At 41.7% G+C, this 20,371-nt stretch overlaps 1 protein-coding gene and 1 non-coding gene across 8 annotated transcripts in view; both read left to right on the top strand.

The window, feature by feature from the left end:
* Positions 1-17,857, top strand: part of SASH1 (SAM and SH3 domain containing 1) — a 913,623-nt gene extending 895,766 nt beyond the window's left edge. For all 7 annotated transcript variants that reach the window (XM_029056633.2, XM_029056623.2, XM_029056651.2 and 4 more), the window contains 4 exons: positions 1,867-1,980; positions 10,419-11,554; positions 13,101-13,232; positions 14,439-17,857. In XM_029056633.2, the coding sequence (XP_028912466.1) occupies positions 1,867-1,980; positions 10,419-11,554; positions 13,101-13,232; positions 14,439-14,702 (1,646 nt within the window). In that variant the 3' untranslated portion in view covers positions 14,703-17,857. The remainder of the gene's footprint in view (positions 1-1,866; positions 1,981-10,418; positions 11,555-13,100; positions 13,233-14,438) is intronic.
* Positions 4,117-4,231, top strand: MIR1334 (microRNA mir-1334). Its single transcript, NR_034639.1, has one exon. It is a non-coding gene; the product is annotated as a microRNA mir-1334 (primary transcript).
* Positions 17,858-20,371: the final 2,514 nt, after the last annotated feature.

Genomic DNA, 20,371 nt, shown 5'->3' with positions numbered 1-20,371 from the left:
GGGGGCATAGGCTTTATTTTAGGCCTTTCATGTCCTCAAGGAGCTCACAAACAAGATGAGAGAGAGGAACAAAGAAACCTCAATATTTTTTTTTTGGTTACAAATTTGGAAGGGAAGTGTGAAGGAGTTGCTTAGAGGCTCAGGCGGAGGGACAGGACTACAGCTCCTGAGCTCATTCACCTTTGTTGGGCTCCTTTGGTCTGGCTCAATTTTCTTGACACAAGATGCAAGCTCCAGGGCTGTTATAGCTCCTTTAAACTCCAGGGAGGAGGATGCAGGATGACAGTTGCTTTGGACTGAATCCTGGCCATTGGATGATTATTGTAGTTCTGAAGCATCTGATCCTGATCCTCTAGCCTGTAAGTTCATTGTGCACAGAGAATGTGCCTGTTTATTGTTATATTGTACTCTCCCAAGAGCTTAGTTCAGTGCTCTGCACACAGTGAGCACTCAAATACGATTGACTGACTGCTTCCTTTAATTTAGTTTTTACTCAAAATTGCTCAGAATACACACAGCCAACCCTGTCTGGGCTATAGCAAGGACAAGCCTATTGTCTAATGCAAATTCCGAAGAGTGTTGCAGTGTGCATCAATCTTTGATTCCACCATTAGGTCCAGACCCGAAGCCTTTTGGGAGCACCACTCAAGAGCAGGCTGCGATCTCCTTTACTACGTGCAAGGCTTTGGACAATACTAATTTAGCCCCAAGTTACATCCAATAAGCAACATCATTTTAGACTTTCTCCCTTCAGGAATTATAGCACTCTTTCACTTTCTCCCTTGGACCTGGATATTTAGCTCTGCATTAGTTACTTTTATAAGAGGATTCCTCCTTTGAGGCCCTCTGACTTTAGAAGTCTTATACCAGTGTGGATTTCCTCTTGATGATTCCCATATGAGAGAGATGATGGATAAATAATAAGCACAGATGGGATATGTATGGTAGGACAGCCTCCCGGGAACCGTTTTTCTAATGTATCTTGATGATCATGGATTGATGGTTCTTAATTTGTCTGAAGGAAAAGATTGCAACTCAACCAATGCTAAATGATCACAACCAGCATTTAAAAAAGGTTGAGCCAATCACTTCTCTGTGAACACAGTTACTTTTGCCCATTTCTTTGCCTCTTGAGATGTGGTTGTCAGTCCTGCTTTGGGAACTGCTGCTGAGTTAAAGAACTTGAAACAAGAGCCTTATGGGGCTCTGAAAAATCCCCAAAGGACTGATTCTTCAAGGAGGGAGGAAACTCTAAGCAGCTGCTCCTTTCTACACACTAGAAGTAATGGCCTGAATAAATTAATTCCACTCTGTCATCAAGAAGTATTACTTGACTTCCACAAAGTGCTTAGGTCACTGTAGTTGACTCCCAGTTAATGGGTACTGAAAACCTCTTTGCCTGGGGAAGTCTTGGTATTTGAATTCAAATTCTCATACATAGTATGGGTTCTTATTTTTTGTAGATTATTTTTATATGCTAAATGTCTCTGTGCCTCAGTTTCCTCATCTGTAAAGTGGGGATGTGTACAAAGAAATGCCTGTTCTTCCACCCCATTAGACTGTAAGCCCTTTGTATGTCAGGGACTATGTCCAACCTGCATATATTGTGTTTTCCCCAGTGCTTAGTACCATTCTTGGCATATAGTACCACACTTAACAAATACCACAATTATTATTACATCTCCTAATAGGGATTTTCAGATTATTTTTAAAATTCTGAGATCATCCCTTATTCCCCACTTTGTCCTCTGCTCTGATTCTAACCCAGAAGCTTTTTTCCTCAGGCATGTGAAAACATGCTAATTTCTGATTGACTTAGGACTTTAGGAGGGCTCTATTTCATTCTGGTTTTCTATCTTCCTCTAGGTAATAGTGACCAGTCTGGTTCTCAAGAGAAGCTTCTAATCGACAGCCAGGGCCTGAGTGGATGCTCGCCCAGGGACTCTGGCTGCTATGAGAGCAGTGAAAACCTGGAGAACGGTAATTGAGGCCATGGGGACCCCTGACCTACACTGCTCTGGGGTCTCGCAGCCTTTGTGCATTTGTGCTTCAGCTATCAGAATTGCTGCGTCCTTGGCTTCCTTGCTACCTTGCATGTTCTTCCCTTCCACCCCAGCCAGTGCTCTGGGCATCAGCTTGACTTCTAAATCCATCCAGATGGTATTCAAGTATTTGCAACCATCTTCAGGGGTTCTGCAGAGTTCCCAGAAACCAAAACTATGTTCAAGTAGAAAGAGAATCAGAACTCAAAACTGATGTCAAAAATTAACTACTTGTACTTTTCTATAAGAGGTAGTCAGAACTGCTCCTGAATTTAAGGTCCCTCTCTGTTTTTTGGCGTATAGGTAAGTGAGAGCATCATCATCAAGTGCTTACTCTGTGCAGAACACTACACTAAGCACTTGGGAGAGTAAAGTACAACAGAGCTGGCAGTGACAATCCCAACCCACAAAACCAGCTTACATTCTAGAGCCCACTCTCTCTTCCACTTCCAGATTGAGAAAGATCCTTTATTTTGTGCTCCCCCTTGGATTGGAAAGGGCTAGGCTAAGTCTTAGGCAAGATTACTTAGGCCCAGTCAATGTTTCCTTGTTCTAAAGGTGTATGTTCCCTCATCCTGGGACCTCAGCTTACCCTAGAGCATTTAACCATTACAAAGAAACAAAGAATTCACCTTGATTGATGACCTCAGCATGACAGTCATAGTATTTTGCACTGGTGAAATAAGTGCTATTTCGAGTACAGCTGTTAAATGTATTCTAATGAAATGTTAATAGAGACTGTAAATGTAGGAGATCCTTCCTTCTTCCCTTATATGGAAATTTGAGTGTAGGGTCCTTGTTTTGCAATTACATTTCAGAAAATATGGTTGAACTAAAATACAGTATTTGTAATGTCCTGGTATTGTTGCCTTCTAACGTTAGAAAGCTTGGTGTTGTGTGTGTGTGTCGTTTTGCATTTTGCGCTTGTGTCTTTCTTACTACCTAAGCCTTTTGTTTCTTCCACAAAATAGCCACCAGAAAAAAATGCAACTCATTACCTTGCTGTGTAAAAGTGTGATCACACTATTTTGTATAGCATTTGGCATTGCAGGCACTAAATCCAATGGAGGAGGATGGGAAACCCTCGGACTGGGGTTTTTTTCTGAGAAGAATCTCTCTTTTTACCACAGGAAAAACTTTAAAAAGTCAGTGTGAAAAAATATACCCAGGGGGAAGAGTTCATACTAATTTAAAATGAGGGGTACAGTTTTATCTCAAAGTCTATTTTGATATTTTCAGTTTCCTGCTCAATCTATTCAGCTTTCTGTTCTCCCTCCTACTTTACTCTGAGTCCGATGTGAGATCCGATTTCCTATAATCTATTCCAGTATTTAGTATAGTATTTGGCCCATAGTAAGCACGTAAATACCAGTCAATCAACTACAGGTCTTTATTGAGCATTCACAATGTGAAGAGCACTGTACTAAGCACTTGGGACAGTACAGTGCCACAGAATTAGCAGACAAATTCCCTGCCCATAATAAGTTTACACAGTTATTATTATTATGATTAGTGTTATTATTTATAACCCTGACTTTTGGTAAAGATACGTTTTACTACCTTCCAGCATTAACAGTAGCCTTTAATTTATATCTATTTTTTTCTGAAGTGAGAATATATTTATGCATACAATGCAAACATGAAAATTAGAAATAGTGAAGGCTATCTTGATATGATGAGCCCTCTCAAACCAACAAATTTATGCCTTAATGGAGTAGGGGGCCAGATGTATTGGGGCTTCAATGAGAATGTGGGCTTCAGTGAGAATGTCAAGCAGCAAAGAGCAAATACCTCTATTTTGATACGGGGATTCAAACCATATGGTTCACTTACTGAGAGTATTTTTGGATTAAAGGAGGTCGCATTTTGGAATTGCAATGAAAATGAAGGCATGCATGCTGATCTGTCCCAGGTTTCTAAATTCCCTCAAAATATCTCGTTCCTCTAACTCTCGTCTGTGTGGGGCAACCCTAACCTGGGACACAAGCTAATGCCAGCAAGAGCTGTCACCTTGCAGACAAGATTCATGGCGCCCTGTGCCCCACCTTCAAGCCTGGCCCAGAAACCCTGCCATCAGCACATCTGTGAGACTGCTGCGGTCCCACCCAGAGGAAATCACTTCCACTCTGTGTTTTCAAATTCAATTAGGAAGTGATTTCTTCAGGCTGGAAAGCAAGTCATCCTGGCTGCTTCCAAGACTGACAGGCAGCTGTAGTGCCTTATGGGACCCAGCAGGTTTGGAGCTGTAGGAAAACAGTGGGAACTAAGAACCAACATCAGGAAAGTGGTCCTGCGGGTTACATCTGAGAGGCCCTTTCCCTTAACTCCACTACCTCAAGACCGTCAGTCCCCAGCATCCGGCAGGAATAAATAATAATAATAATAATAATGGTGTTTGTTAAGTGCTTACTATCTGCAAAGCACTGTTCTGGGGGAGGATAAAAGGAGATCATGTTGTCCCACGCGGGGCTCACAGTCTTAATCCCCATTTTCCAGATGAGGTTACTAAGGCACAGAGAAGTTAAATGACTTGCCCCAAGTCCCACAGCTGACAAGTAGCAGAGTCAGGATTAGAACCCATGACTTCTGACTCCCAAGCCTGGGCTCTTTCCACTGAGCCACGCTGCTTCTCAAGGAAGGCAGGGCTGGGCTATCAGACAAGTTTGAACAAATCTGTTGTTTAGAGTTAGGGGACAAGCTGTTTTGTTGAAAATAAGGCTTCCCCTTAAGCAAGGGTTGTTCCTGTTTCCACTGGTCTCCAGCTGCTCAGACTCAATCTAAATTGCACATCCTTAGTAAAGAGTGAAGAGAATCAGCACCTCAAATAGTGGCAATGCAAGCTCTTGGGCCAGGTCAGAGTCCTAACTGAGGAAGCAACCTTAATGGAGTCTCCCTAGAGGAATGATGGAGGAGACTTGGTTCTGAAACTCCAGTTTGGAGAAACTGCCCAGAGGAATTGATTATAGCAATAGTGACTCACACAGCATCTCAGAACATGAGAACTTTATGAGATTAAAGCATAGAATCATTTTGGACTACCTTATATTAACTGAGCACTTTAAAAGCTTTCTACCAATATTTTCCAGGTCTCCGATCTTCCTCGAATCGGTCTGACCACTAAACCCTTTTTCTCAAGCACAAAACCTGTTAAAAAAATTAAAGATGAGAGATGGAGAGGTTGTTAAAGCGTGAACTGTTCTGTTGCATTTTCCTTGTGATCTAGACTGTAAACTCTAAGGTGCAGGGATCACGTCTGCCAACTCTGTGTTATATTTTCCCAAGCACTTATTACAGTGTTCCGCACTCAGTAAATGCTCCAGAAATCTCACTGATTGTTTGATCTAAGTGCCCTAATTAGGATGCATTCCTATTTAATGGTGAAAATGAGTCTGGGATGCAAGAGTCAGTTCTGAATTGCAGGCACTATTGGATTCTAATCTATTTATTTCAGATGACCACTTGCCACCTGGAAACACATTTGATTATTCTTTGCCTTAGGCAATCTCTTTATTCCTCAGTTTCTCCCCTTCTTCTCTTATTAGCTGCTCAGGAGAGATGCCAGTGTTTCATTGAGTGTGGTGGAACAAGGGGAGCTAATGGAATAGAAAGGCTTGATCTTTGGCTAATAATAATAATAATAATAATGTTGGTATTTGTTAAGCGCTTACTATGTGCCAAGCACTGTTCTAAGCGCTGGGGTAGACATGGGGAATCAGGTTGTCCCACGTGGGGCTCACAGGATCTCCATAGACTTGGGACTGGAAGGCTGAGTGCCCGGCCCAAAAAGCTGTGCAAAACTAAACAGTACTATCATGTCACCTCAGACCCCTGTGCTGCTGAGTTGTTAATTCCAGATTAAATCCCTTGCATCAATAGAGATGGTACCTTGTGTATCATTTTATCTCTATGAAGGTATTTGAGGGTTGGAACCAATGAAAACTCTATGGAGCAAGTAATCTCTTAGGCGTATTTTATGATGATCTTCACAGTAAAACCTAGATAAGAATGTGACATTTCAAGAAATAAAGTCCTTCCTTGTCCTCTTACCTAAAGCTGTAGCATTTGTTTTCAATAAAGAAGTAGTTTCTGAAAGAGACATGTCCACCCCAAACAGAATACCAAGCCATTCCTAAGGAGGAGACTACTTTCCAAGCTCTTAGTACAGTGCTCTGCACACAGTAACTGCTCGATAAATACAATTGAATGAAAGAATGAATGACTAGCAGCGGCATATCACTTTTTTTTCCTGCTCTGACCTAGCTAATACTATCTTGGAAAATGAGAGGGGAGGATAAAAACATCCTTTCTAAAGTGTATGGTTGGTTTTAAAAGATTTGAAAATTGCAGTTAAACATGCCCAGATTTCATGATTTGGTAAACAACTGCAATCAGTGTTCATTATTTAGCCCAATGCCAGATCCATAATATATCCCAGATAGATCTCTTTAATTGTACCAGAAAGTCATATCAGTAAATTGAAGTTGGGATGAAATCAAAGAAAGAAAAACTAAATGATCTCCAAACCTTCATGCAGCTATGGCATCTATAGTATTTCATTTCTTGTTGGTTCTTTTACACTACCAAGTGTAGAAGATGAACTAGATTGGGGGTTTTTTGTCAGAGAGGGTGAAGGGGGATGGGGTTTGTTGGGAATTTAATTCAGAATGTCATTCAAGAAATGGATCTCAGTAAGAATAATACATGCTTTCTGAAGATTATTGCCCAAATTACAAAACTCCAGAAGTGTCACTTTTTATTCCAATATGCTTTTAGATGTTTCACTCTAAGAGTAAAACATCATCATCATTTCAAAGTACTCATTCATTCATTCATTCAATAGTATTTATTGAGCGCTTACTATGTGCAGAGCACTGTACTAAGCGCTTGGGATGAACAAGTCGGCAACAGATAGAGACAGTCCCTGCCGTTTGACGGGCTTCCACCATTGGCTTAAGGGAAGCAGCAATGCCCAGTGGAACGATCAAGAGGCCTGTTCTAGTGTGACTCCACCACTTGCCTGCCCTGTGACAGACAATTTGCTTAACTATTCTGTGCCTCAGTTTCCTTCCATAAAATAGGGGCTAAATACCTGTTCTCCTCTGACTGTGAGACCCACCTGGGACAAGAACTTTGAGCTACATATATTGTATCCATCTCAGTGCTTGGTATAGTATGTGGTACATAATAAATGCTCAACGATAAGCATGTTTATGTGACCTTCTTGGAAAATCATTTAGCAAACTAATAGGAAAGAAAAATATGGGCATTAGGTACCTAGACCCGAGAGTTTCCACTAAGGGTTGAAAGGACTCAAATTGGTGACTTTATGGCCTATTAGTTTTTGGAAGCCAGTTCTCTTCTAGGCTCCTTCTCCGTTTTCATCCCTGCACTCAAAATGAAAACCTGGTCCCTAAGAATACAGATGCTGAGCCCACTCTCCATACATCTAATTTATTCTCTGGTAGCGAGTCAGGTACCTTAGAAGGAGCATTAACTCTTCCAGATGGCCAGGAGACTGTTTCATGAAATGCAGCAGTGCATCCTCAATGAAGTACAGAAAGTCATCCCCTTGACCTGAAAGAGTGAAGGCTCCTTCCATAGCACCTACCTTGCTAATAACAATAATAGTAACTGTGGTATTTGTTAACACTTGCTATATGCCAAGCAGTATATTAAGTAAGATCTGGGGTAGATACAAGATAATCAGGTTGGGCACAATCCGTCCCACATAGGGCTGACAGTCTAAATTGGAAATAAAACAGATACTCATTCAGTCATATTAATTGAGCTCTTACCGTATGCAGAGCACTGTACTAAGCACTTGGGAGAGTACAACAATAAACAGACACATTCCATGCCTACAACAAGCTTACATTCAACCTCCATTTTACAGATGAAGAAACTGATGCACAGAGAAGTTAAGTGATTTGGCCAAAGTCACACAGCTACCAGGGAGTAAACTTGAGCCCTGGAAGAACTGGATTCAATACTAGAATTCAGGGCAAAGTAGCTCTTATTTTCTCTCCCTAGTGCCTCACCTGTGCATTTGAGTCAGTGCCCACTAAACACTCAGGTACTCACCCCACGGCAGCTATGTACCTACCCTTATACTCAGTAGCTTCCCCTACCTGTAATTTGTCCGTCTCCCCTGCTAGACTGTAAATTCTTTGAGGCAGGGTTTGTGTCTCATGAGCAGGGAATAGATCTACCAACCCTGTTATATGAACTCTCCCAAGTGCTTAGTAAAGTGCTCTGCATATAGTAAGCACTCAGTAAATACCATTGATGATGATGATGATGATTGTATTCTCCCAAGTACTTAGTATAGTTCTCTGCACACAGTAAGTGCTCAACAAATAATAATAATAATGGTATTTGCTAAGAACTATGTGCCAAGTACTATACCAAGCAAATGGGATAGTTATCAGATAATCAATTTAGACACAGTCCTTGCCCCTTATGGGACTCACAGTCTAAGGAGGAGGGAGAACAGGTAAGAACCCCTGTTTTACAGATGAGGCACTGAGGAGTTAAGTGACTTGTCCAAAGTCACACAGCGGGTGAGTGGAAGAGGTAGGGTTAGGAACCAGGTCTTCTGACTCCCAGTCCCATTATTTTTCCATTAAGCCACAGATTGACTAAGTGTGTGAGAAGAAAGGGCAAGGTTCATGGTTGGCTTATGAGATGGGCAGGATCTTAACTTCATCCTTCTTGTCCTTACTCAGCTACGCTAGGCTGATACTGTGACCCTCAAAGCACCCACCTCAGCAACCACCTGTGAGCAAAAGAGGAAGGGTAGAAGGTTAGGAAGGGGCAGGAAGTTTACAGTGCTCTGCACATAGTAAGCACACAATAAATACCATTGATTGATTACAGACAGAGGATCATGATACTCAGTGGCTAGAGAGCCTGGGAGACCCTCTTCATCCCACTGGGAAGCTGTAGGAACATCCATGGATGTCCTTCTACTGTGGAACCCTAGTCATCCCTGAGGAGAAGGCAGGAGCAGAGTTTGGCTCCTGGCCACTCAAGATAGATGAGGAAGAGGGAAGCAGGAAGGATAAAGAATGTTATGATTGTCCCTTAGCAACAAATCTGATGACAGGTGGAAGGGGAACTGGAATTCCATCCGCTCCAAGCTCATTGTGTTGATGGGCGAACTGCTGTAGCAACTGCTCCTTGGCACTAACCTTAGAACAGCATCTCCTATATGCCCAAAGTCCAAGCTCCACTGGAGAGTTTAGACACCAATAACAATGTTCTAATTCTAGGGCTTGCCTGATTTTTATCCATTTCATTTATAGTTTGCATTAAGAACTACCAAACACTATGAAATCTGCCTTGCTTCTGAATGTATTTTTTCCAATATCAAAAACTCAAAACTTATTCTCTAGGCTTCCTTTGCTGGATACCTCATTTCCAGTTCTGGAAACAGTTGGGCGCCCATTGTCCTTAAGCAAGGGGCAGACAAGCACAGGGAAGGAAACAAATTGGGGACCTCAGAAAGGACCTGCCAGCAGATTTCACAGTAGAATCAGCTTCTGGATCTTATCTGACTTCCCGTTTGCTGAGCCAGGGAGAGGGAGAGGAGCAAGAGACAGGATGGGAGAGTAGTCCTTGAAGATGGGGGATTCTGTTTTTGGACCAAAGTGAAGTCACTGGCTGGAGTACAGTGATCTGTAGGGGAGAAAGTCTTTACTTCTAATGTGGCCAGTGGCCTAGGAAGTTGGGACTCAACTCATCTTTCCCAGAAGAGTCAAATGGCAGAAGCTCTCATTCTAGTTCTGTGACTTACAAAGTTGTGTTTCATTCTAGGGCTGATAGGGAATTCTTGAGGCCCACAAGGCCATCTCTCTAACTCAAGTTAGGAATATACGTGAATATCTAAATCCTCTCAGATAGAAAGTAAATCTAGCATGTTATGAAATATTTCTGGGGATGTGGAGTAAAGAGAGAGACAGAGAGAGAGAGAGAGAGATTGAAAAGCCATTCCACTTGGCAGTGATTTTTTCTAAAAACATGAGTTTGGGGTTAGACAAATCAACCTAAGACCAGCAATCTTCCAGCATTTCATTTTTACAAAGATGACAGTGGAGCTAGCATCCTGTGCCACAGAGACTTCAAAACGAGGCTGGTCTCACATTAAACTTTGTCCCATTGCCTCTTACAGTACATGTTGCAGTAGGTCAAAGTTACATTAATCTCCTTTCAACCACTGGGAAGCCCCTACAAATAAAACCAAAAACTCCTCATCCAGTAACTTGTGAAAGAAGGCCACTCCCCTGAAATATGTTCTGTCAGAGGGTTATTTTAAGCATTGGTTCTAGGGATTTTTTTTGGTAAAAATCAATTGAAAATGACTGTCTTGATTTGCAGGCAAGACCCGGAAGACTGGACCTCTGCCCACCAAATCATCGACCGAGCCCAATTTTAAGGACTTCAGCAGAAATCAGCTGGCCAACTACCCAACGCTGCCTTTAACAAAATCAGTAGAAGCTTTAAAAGGGGGAGAGAAGGAAACCAGACTATGTGGCATCCACACCCCTCCTGCTCCTAAGAGCAGTGTCCAGCCCCCTTGTGCCACTGTGGCAAAGAAAAACCGCAGAAGCCTACCCGTTTCCATCTGTAGGAGCTGTGAAGCCCTGGATGGCCCCCAGACAGCGGAGATCTGGCCAAGATCGCACTCCCTCGATGACCTCCAAGGGGAGCCTGATGCTGAACAAGATGGGCCTGGCAAGGAAACAGAGTCCCCCCCTCAGGGTGGGCCAGAGGTGCCCCTAAAAATGACCTCCACCGGGAAGCCTAGAACAGTTCCTGGGAACCGTGCAGTTGAGGAGGCCCCACCGCTCACCCAAAGCAAGAGATGGTCTGAACCTCAGAAGGCCCAAACAAAGAAAGTGGACTGTTCAACTGGCACTTCTGTGCATGGAACTCCTCCCCCGCTCCTGCCTAAAAGCTATGAATCCCAACCTTCTTCAGTTAAACACGCTTTAACCAGGATGCCTCTACCATGCCACCTAAAAATTCAAGGAGGAACTAATAATCTCCCGCTCCCCCCAAAAGGCATAGAAACAGAGCAGAAGGGGTCACACGAACTAAGAACTCAATCCAAAAATCCTTCCCAGCCGCCACCGGTTCCTGCCAAAAAGAGCAGGGAACGCCTCTCCAATGGGCTCCACCATCCTTCCGTGCCTCACACTGGGTCTGTTCCCTGTCCAGGTGCCCCATACCTGCCAGTTAAAAAGAGCAGCCCCAGTAGCTCTGCTGACTGTCAATCTGGGCAGGCGGGCAAGCCATCCTCAGAGCAGGAGCCCAGCCCCCCAGCAAGCATTCGGCCACCCTGGCTGTCGGAGCTCCCAGAAATGACCAGTGTTCAAGAGCACGGAGTCCGGCTGGGCCCTGCTTTGACGAGGAAGGTCTCTTGTGCCAGAGGGGTAGATCTGGAAATGCTGATTGAAAATAAGTTACAAGCTGAGGGGATCGATCTCACTGAGGAACCATATTCAGATAAGGTATGGTCAAGAGCCACCCACCATCTTAAAATACTCTGTTCCTAGCATCTTTTGGTTGTAAAGTCCTTGGGAGCCAGGATTTGTATCTGCTAACTCTGTTGCTCTCTTAGACACTAACTGCAGTGCTCTGCACAGAGTAAGCACTCAGTAAATTCAATTGTTTTTTTTTTCTTTTTTAAATCAACGGTTAAATATAAGAAAAATGATCAATTTTCCTTTATTTTCACTAATTTTACATTTGTTTTCCCATTTCAAAGACCACTAGGAAATAAAAATGATTTTGTACTGAAAGATCCCCAAAACTTCTGGAGTTCTTCTTTCCCCTTCAGCAATTGTGATCCCTTTCCGGGGTATGTCAACTCTCTCCACAAATTCATGGACTTCACTGTCCCAGCTCCAATTTTAAGTCACTCCCTGAGGAAGCTATTTCAGTGCAGTTTACTTGAAAAGAATAGGTAGCTTCAAATAGCCACCTATTTGTCATGAATTCTCTAATCCTAGATGATCTGCCTTTTGTATAGTCTTATTTGGGATTTAAAGATGAACGAGGAGATTGTGGCACACTGGGCAGAGTATCACAAAGCAACACCGTTCTTTTATTCATTTAATCGTATTTTTGTTCAACATATTTCATTTAAGAGAAAAATCCAAACATTTCCCAGAATAGGACAAGAAAAAGAAATATTCTCCCTTCTTCGACTGTGAACTAATAGTGGGATATGGACGCTGTTCAACCCAATTAGTTTGTAGCTACTGTAATGCTTAGTACAGTGTTTGGCACATATTAAGAATTTAACAAATACCAAAGTCATTATTATTATAACTAAATGTAATATCATACGAAGAATTCTACAGATGTCCGTACACTTTCAATTTGAAAATTGATTTGGAGAATTTTGAGAATACTGATTCCTAATTCCTTTCAATGAAAAAAATCACAGTAATTTAGCCTTTACTGCAAAAATTACTTTTAGTACGTAGGACAGATAGCATGTCTAAACAGTAGAATTGTCCAAAAATGATATATAATTTTGCCTGCAGCCTGTCATCATACAAATGCTCCCTAAACCGAAACGTATCCTCTAAAAAACTGCTAAAGGAGTGGAGCGACATGATTCATCTACACCTATTGCAGTCTATGGCTGTCATTTGTCTGAGAATTCCCCTCAAAATTCAGAAAGTGGAAACTAGGCAAGAGATGGTTTTATATCTTGAGGGTGATCCCGCCAAAATGTCCTTTCTAGGAGAGAAAGCATTAGATGAAGCTTTCCTTGTTCTTTGTAAGCACTTCCTCTAGACTTTAAACTCCTTGTGGACAGGGAACATGTTTACGAGCTCTATTGTATATACTCTCCCAAGCTCTTAGTACAGTGCTCTGCATTCAGTAAGCACTCAGTAAGTACCATTGCTTGGTTGATTGATTTGATCATAGCCAAGACTCAACCACCGTTATCTTTCTTTGTGTTTGGTGAGTGTATGTAGAAATATTACTTATCATCATGTCTTTCTTCATATTCCCTGGTCTCCCTACTCTGGAAATTTGCAGCATGGACGCTGTGGGATTCCTGAAGCTCTGGTCCAGAGATATGCTGAAGACTTAGATCAACCTGAGAAGGACATTGCTACAAATATGGACCAAATCCGGGTGAAGCAACTGAGGAAACAGCATCGCATGGCAGTAAGTACAGAGCTCCTACACATTTTTCTTAATGAAATATGTGACTCTGCTAGGTACTTGCTACTTAGAAACTGTCAGTATATTAACTAGCCAAACTCTGAAACAGCTGCAGTCTTCCCATATCACCTTAGCAACATGATTTAGTGTTTCATCAAAAAGACTCTGCTGAGATACATTGGCAGGAATGGACATATGTTTTATAATGAAGAGACTTGAAATCATGAGGGAAGGCATTAATAATTATAGTATTCGTTTAGCACCTATTATGTGTCCAGCACTGTTCTAAACACTAGGGCAGATACAGGTTAGTTAGATTGGACAAAGTCTCTGTCCCACGTGGCTGTCACAGTGTATATAGGAAAGAGAATAGGTATTAAATCCCCATTGTACAGATGAGGAAACTGAGGTACAGAGAAGCTGAGTGACTTGCCCAAGGTCACATAATAGGCAAGTGTCAGAGCTGGGATTAGAACACAGATCCTCTAACTTCTTGGCCTGTAATTTTCCACTAGGTCATGCTGATCTAGTTTTAGTTGTTGGTTGTTTTTTAGAACAACATTTGGCCAAGAAGGTTATCTAAGTTTTATGCTTGTGGCTATAAATGGCTCCCTGAGCCATAAAAAGCTCCAGCTTTCCTTAGAATAATGTTAGGTAGATATTGCAGCAGCATGGCTTAGTGTAAAGAGTACGGGCTTGGGAGTCAGAGGTCGTGAGTTCTAATCCTTTCTCTGCCACTTATCAGTTGTATGACTTTGGGCAAGTCACTTAACTTCTTTGTGCCTCAGTTACCTCATCTGTAAAATGGGGATTTTGACTGTGAGCCCCACGTGGGACACCCTGATTACCTTGTATCTACCCCAGCACTTAGAACAGTGCTTGGCAAATAGTAAGCACTTAATAAATACCTCTATTATTATTATTACTCCCCCCAACCTTCTCCCCTAAGTTTTGAGTCATCTTTTGAAAAGGATGAAGTGACAAGCACAAAGCTGCTATGAGAAAAGTCATTTAGGAAAACAGTTGATCATATCACCATCACACTTTGCAACTCACAAAAAACATGCTAGGAGCTCAGGAAATGCCTCAATTTATCTCATCAGAACAAAGATTGGCAGAATTCATGTTGTGGAAAAATAGGATGAAAACAATTAGCCAAGTGTCACTTTCAGTGAAAATGTTAACATTAGCCTCTCTTTCTCTATTCAGATTCCGAGTGGAGGACTCACGGAAATCTGCAGGAAGCCAGTCTCTCCCGGGTGTATAACATCCATCTCCGATTGGCTGATTTCCATCGGTCTGCCCATGTATGCCAGTACTCTAACTGAAGCAGGATTCACCACACTGAGCAAAGTGCCTTCTCTGTCACAAACTTGCCTACAGGAGGCTGGCATCACAGAGGAGAGACACCTAAGCAAGCTCATAGCAGCTGCCAGACTCTTCAAACTGCCCCTGAACCCGGAGGCCATGTAACCTGATGTGAAACTGGTGCTGCCAAAATGAGAGTCACCCTTTCACTGTGCTTATTACTCTGATGCAATTTCTCCAGATCAGGGCCCCAGTGGGAGACAACAGATGAATATGACAAAGCGAAAATCTCTTTCCTAGTGGACTGGGAATCTTCCCTCTCTCAAGAGCAGCCACCACAAGGTAAAAGAGGTGTGGTACTCTAACCCCCAAAGAATTAAGACAAATGGTTTTCTTCAAAGCACACTTGAATTAAGGTGCAACTTGTCACTGATGCTGTTCCTCAAGTTTGTCTTGTGGGGTAGGGATAAGTAAAGGGGGAGCTATCCACCTGCTTAAAACGCCCATGTCTTCATCATCCTCTTGGGTCTCAAAAAGAGGTTTAGGACCATACAGGCTGTAGCTAGGCCAAAGTAATAGACTCTGAAATTAGTTTATGGCATTGACCACTTCCAGTCATTCAGGTACAATTAAATCAGAATGCACCAGGAACTTTTTTTTTCCTTTGATAGGGAACAGAGTCATTTTATAACTGCTTCCAGCAATCGGCTTTTAGTTTCTTAAAAATAAGCTTTTGAGTGGTTGCTAACTGTTATTCCACTGATTTGTAACTATTTCCAAATCCTCAGCTTAGACTTCCGTCTAATATACTTGGAATGATTTCATAAAAAAATTTGCTTTCTGAAGAGCTTCATTTGAACACGCTCCATGTACTTAGAGGTGCTTTTCAGAGACAAGCATTATACTGGGTTTCACTTGATAGCGACTAACTACAGGTTCAATGAAGTCAATCTAAGATTTAAAGAGACATCATTCCTTGTGTGTATATATATATGTATAATAATGGCTTTTCATTTTAATCATTTTAGTACTGTTATATTGTCAATCATTATGCTCAATTTTCTGCAGCTTTGACTTGGTATCCTGACCATATCCATTCCAAATTCTTTGAGTTTTAGATAAGCCACCTGTATAAACTAATTTAATTTCCCAATAATAGATTTCAGTATTAAAAACTTTGTGGCACTTTGAATTAGACCATCAAAATATATTTAATTCCCCCATTTCTCATTTGGAGATGGCTAGTGGTTTAGAACATTGAAAAACATGAAAAGTAGTTTCAAAAGATTTAATGTAAAAGATTTCAGTTAGTTCTGTCCTCTTCAATAAACATCAAGAATTATGAGCTGCAGCTAGATGATTTTACTGTCATTAATACTCTACATTTCTTTACCCTTTACCATGAGCATTGAACCAGGCATAAAGTGTCAAGTTCAAAATACGGAAATGGTGTACTAGGGATTTGATTAAAAGTTACTAGTACTTTTAATTACTAACAAAATAAATGAGATAAAATATCCCAGTAAAGTTCACTATTGCATCTAGTGCATCTCTGCATTTGCTTTCAACCCCGTTAGGCATGTATCTCAGGAAACCAGAAGAATTTGAACGAGATGAGACAGGTTTGAAAGTTTTGTTCTGTAACAAAGAGTGTTTCCAAATAGCTAATTAAACCAGATGATATCCTGGGATAAAGACTTGGAAACAGTGTGTTTGCTCCTCAGGAACGACAACAGTTTTCAGAAATGCCACATGAAATGAAAGTTGCTGGAATATAGCATGACAGTTGTTAAAGTCACCAGATTTCCCCTGAATCTTTAAAGTTTCCCCAGCAAGCAATCTGAAGTCTTCCATTCATGTGCCTTACCCAGGGTTTACCACTTGGAATTCACAAGAGTGGGAGATTGCTCACATGATTGGGTAGATTTGACACGATGTGAGGGGACATTAAAAACATGTGTGGAGAAATCCTTCCAGCCTGCCTTGATGAAGTTTGGACATAAGAATATGAGAGTGAGAGGGAGAGAGCAAGCGAGTGAGAGAGATGACCTCTGTATAGCTGTGATAGCTACATACCAGCTATATCTATATCAAGCCAGATATATTCTATATTGAACCCTGTGAGATCCAAGAAAGAAATATAAGTTGTCAAAATTCAGGGAAGCAAGCCTCCTCATCTGAATTACTGAAGAACATTTGCTTTCCCAGAGGTTTTAAAAAATATTTACCTCTGAAGAGCAAAAGCTATTAGGATTCAAGTAATTCACAGAATCAATCTATACTTCCAGAGCCTTCTCTGCCTTTGAAACAATTGCTCTGCCTCGAAAAAGTCAAATCCGCACCCACGAGTAGTTCAGTGAGGTGGCCTTTTCAATTTGAAGATTTTTTTAAATATTACTTTTTTATGTGGTTTTGATATTTTGTATTTGTTTGGTCTCCTTTTGCACTGTACTTGATCCTACAACAGCCTTAAAATTCTCTATGTGAACTTCTACCTAGCTTTAATTGGCTAAGCCTGTAGATGTCAGACAGACAAACTATAGGAGACATCAGCAATGCTGTATCCAGGTTTCAATCAGTTTACCTAACTACAGAGTTCTGAGCAAAGGTTCAGATGGTGTTGGCTTTTGGGAAGCACAAAAAAACTCTTGAGAAGATTCTACATGTCCTTGGTGGGCAGTCTCTTACTTCAGAAGCTGAATGGCAAGGAATGCAACCAGCCCCTGATATTTCCCCCTTTGCCAAATGATTTGATAAAGCCTCATTAGTGTCTTGAGGGCCTGTTCTCCTTAATCCTGGATTTGGGTGCACAGGGAGAGCACTGCTGCATGGGAAATGATTACATGCTACAGCATAAACACGGTCTCCAAGTGCAGCAGTAGAGGTCAATTCACCAAGTCACCGCTGTCTAGACTAGTAATACTGTATTATTTGCCGACGCATAGTACTCAAAAGTCCAAGTTACCTTTACTCTCAATTGACAACTTTAGGGGAAACAAGAAGTGTCAAGCAAGTCGTATAACAACTAACAATGTTGCACTTTCTGTATATGAAATCAATATTTAAATAACTTATTTTTCTCCATTGCTGTTCTTAAACAATGTAAGTAGCTGTAATATACCAGTACCAATATGTTCTTGCAATTTGCTTCCGCCCGAGAAAGCTGTGTATTGTTAAAAAAAAAATGAATGTGTAAAGATTATTGTGCTGTTTCTTTTAGCAAAATATGGTGGACAAAAGGGTTTTCCTGTGTATCAAAACTTGTCTATAATTACGTCATACTGTTCATAGAAAAAAAAGTAAATAAATTTCTCCAGTTGCCTGTGTCTCATTCTTTTTATCAGTAGAGCTGACTTAACGGTTATCTATCAGAAATAGTGATCTTAACCCTTTCATGATGCCAAATCTATTCAACTACTCCTATACAGCGTACATTTTCACCTAAATTCCTCCAAGGGACCTTTCCCGATTAAACCCTCATTTCCTCTTCTCCCACACCCTTCGGCATCATCCTTGCACTTGGATTTGCACCCCACAGCATTTATGTACGTACTCCGTAATTTGTTAATATTAATGTCTGTTTCCCCCTCTAAACTGTCAACTCCTTGTGAGCAGGTGCATGTCTACCAACTCCCTTATATTGTACTCCCAAGTGCTTAGTATAGTACCCTGCACACAGTAAGCACTCAATAAACTGTGACTGGTTGATTTTTTTCCCCAAATAACAGTAGTTTTAACTTCAGTTTCTATACTTTGGCTTCTCCTGAACTTCAAGTTGAGGGAAAAAAAAAATAACCTAATTGTGAATAAGAGAATCAACATATTCAGAAATCAGTCCAGATGCCTGACAGTTTACTGCCTGAGGAACTGTACATTGTCATCTCCAAATGCAGATCTGGCTTTTCACTTTATTTCAAACATAATTCTTGGAAATTTTCTTCATGGATATTTATCTAGGAAACAGTAAAATTTTGCCTTTCTTTCTCACCTCACACCCACCACAACCAGAAGACAAAATACAATAATTTGACTGTCAACTTATTGAATGTTACTACCATTAAAAAAACACATATACAAATGCATACACATTTTGGAATTCCAATTTTATTCTATCTGTGACATCCTTAGCTTACAGGGCCCAATGTATGACCATTCCAAAACAGGGAAGCTTAATTTTCCTCAAACCTTTTTCCCAGTTTTGGTACATCAGATCTCACCCCAAATCTAGCAAACTCAATCAGCAATACTACCAGATTGAAAGTGTCTCTCTCTGGGAATCAGTAGACTTGGGTTCTAATCCTGGTTCAAAGACTACAGCAGCTTCCAAGGCAACCATCTGCTAGGTCACCTTGCTTAGGCACATCAGTGGCATTGTACTATGGTCACTTAGTCCTTAAATGACATAAATCACCTCCTCAGGTACTTCACCCTGTGCTGCACCCCTGCCACGTATTCACCCAATATATTCTGTGCCTCAGCAGGAAGATATCAAGCAGGAAAGAAGGCAAGCCTCCACCTAGACTTTGGACTTAAATTTGAGATTTGTCCACCATTCTCAGTTGGAGACTTCATCACCGAATTGAGAGGTTAAGGGAAGGGAGAGGGAATACGGGGAAGACCCACACACCATTTCCAAATGACAGTTTACTTATAGCAATATTACACCCCATGCACAGAGCTCTGTACTAAGCTCTAGGAGAAACTGCACAGGCAGGAATTTAAACGTGGTCTGTCCTTCACATGGTTGGTGGGGACAAGAGTCTGCGTGGTCCTGCACAAGTCAGTAGCACTCTAATCAATTCCTCCACACACATTCTTGGACCTGAACTCTCATCAGTTGTCCTGAACCAGAGACGTTGTCATCATTTTCCTGGTAGGGACCAGCTAGAGAGGCTTAAAAGGAGTGGATATGACCAACAGACTGTTTCTTTTAGGCTCTCGAACTCTGCTCCTTTTTTTCACTTTTTCTGGTTGTATGATGTGAAGTTCAAGCAGGCAGGATCTTGGGACTGGAAAACCCCCTAGCAAGACTCAAAAGCTTCACCCCAAGCTGCATACTGGAAAAGGAGATAAGAACTCGCTTTGCTTTTTGGCAAATCAGTGGGTGGAATTCTCATCTAGATGGAATAATTCCCTTGAATTCAGAGAACTTTTTCAAATATAATCTGAAGTACTGAGCTGGATTCAGCACCGCCAGTGGCCAGCTTGGGGAGCGAGGACAGCAGAGGGCACTGCTCCCCTGGCTCAGGAATAGGGCTGGGATGTAGGGGCCAGCTGGAAAACGGATAGGCCCGTTCTGCTAGGACTGTTTCCAAAGCCTGCTCGTCCTGTAAAAAAGCAGCAGTAAAACAGAACCGGAACCATCCCGCTAAAGCAACTGTAAGCCACAGCAATCATTGGTCCCAGTAGGAGCAATTCAGAGAGGGCTACTGACTTTACATTAGCTTTGTTTGTGTTTCTGATGGCCACTTGGGGTAACAGAGGGGCTGATCATCTGCATCATCTTAACCTTTTGCAATTCAAAAGCCAAGAGACAGCAGTCCAGCTGCCTATTAGAAGTCTTCACTTTGGTTAAAATAAGAAATCAAGGACAGTGGTTTTTTAGAGACATGGAAGAAGCAAAAGCTTTTTCCTGGTTTGGGAAACCTAGTTGCTCTTCCCTCACCTCCTCTATCAACCCTTTTGTCAAATTCACAATGCTTAGCAAACCTGTCCCTGGCTGCATTCTCCTGCTCAATCCTCATGGTGTAAAACAACCTAAATTTTGAAAGTGGGGACTCGAGTTGCAGAGGGAGGGAAAAGCTTGTCCAGTTTTAGGGCCAGCATTGGGAGCA

The sequence above is a fragment of the Ornithorhynchus anatinus genome, chromosome 2 (genome assembly GCF_004115215.2).
Source record: "Ornithorhynchus anatinus isolate Pmale09 chromosome 2, mOrnAna1.pri.v4, whole genome shotgun sequence".
NCBI lineage: Eukaryota > Metazoa > Chordata > Mammalia > Monotremata > Ornithorhynchidae > Ornithorhynchus > Ornithorhynchus anatinus.
Note: the sequence above shows the minus strand (reverse complement) of the source record. Positions and strands in the feature narration are given on the sequence as shown.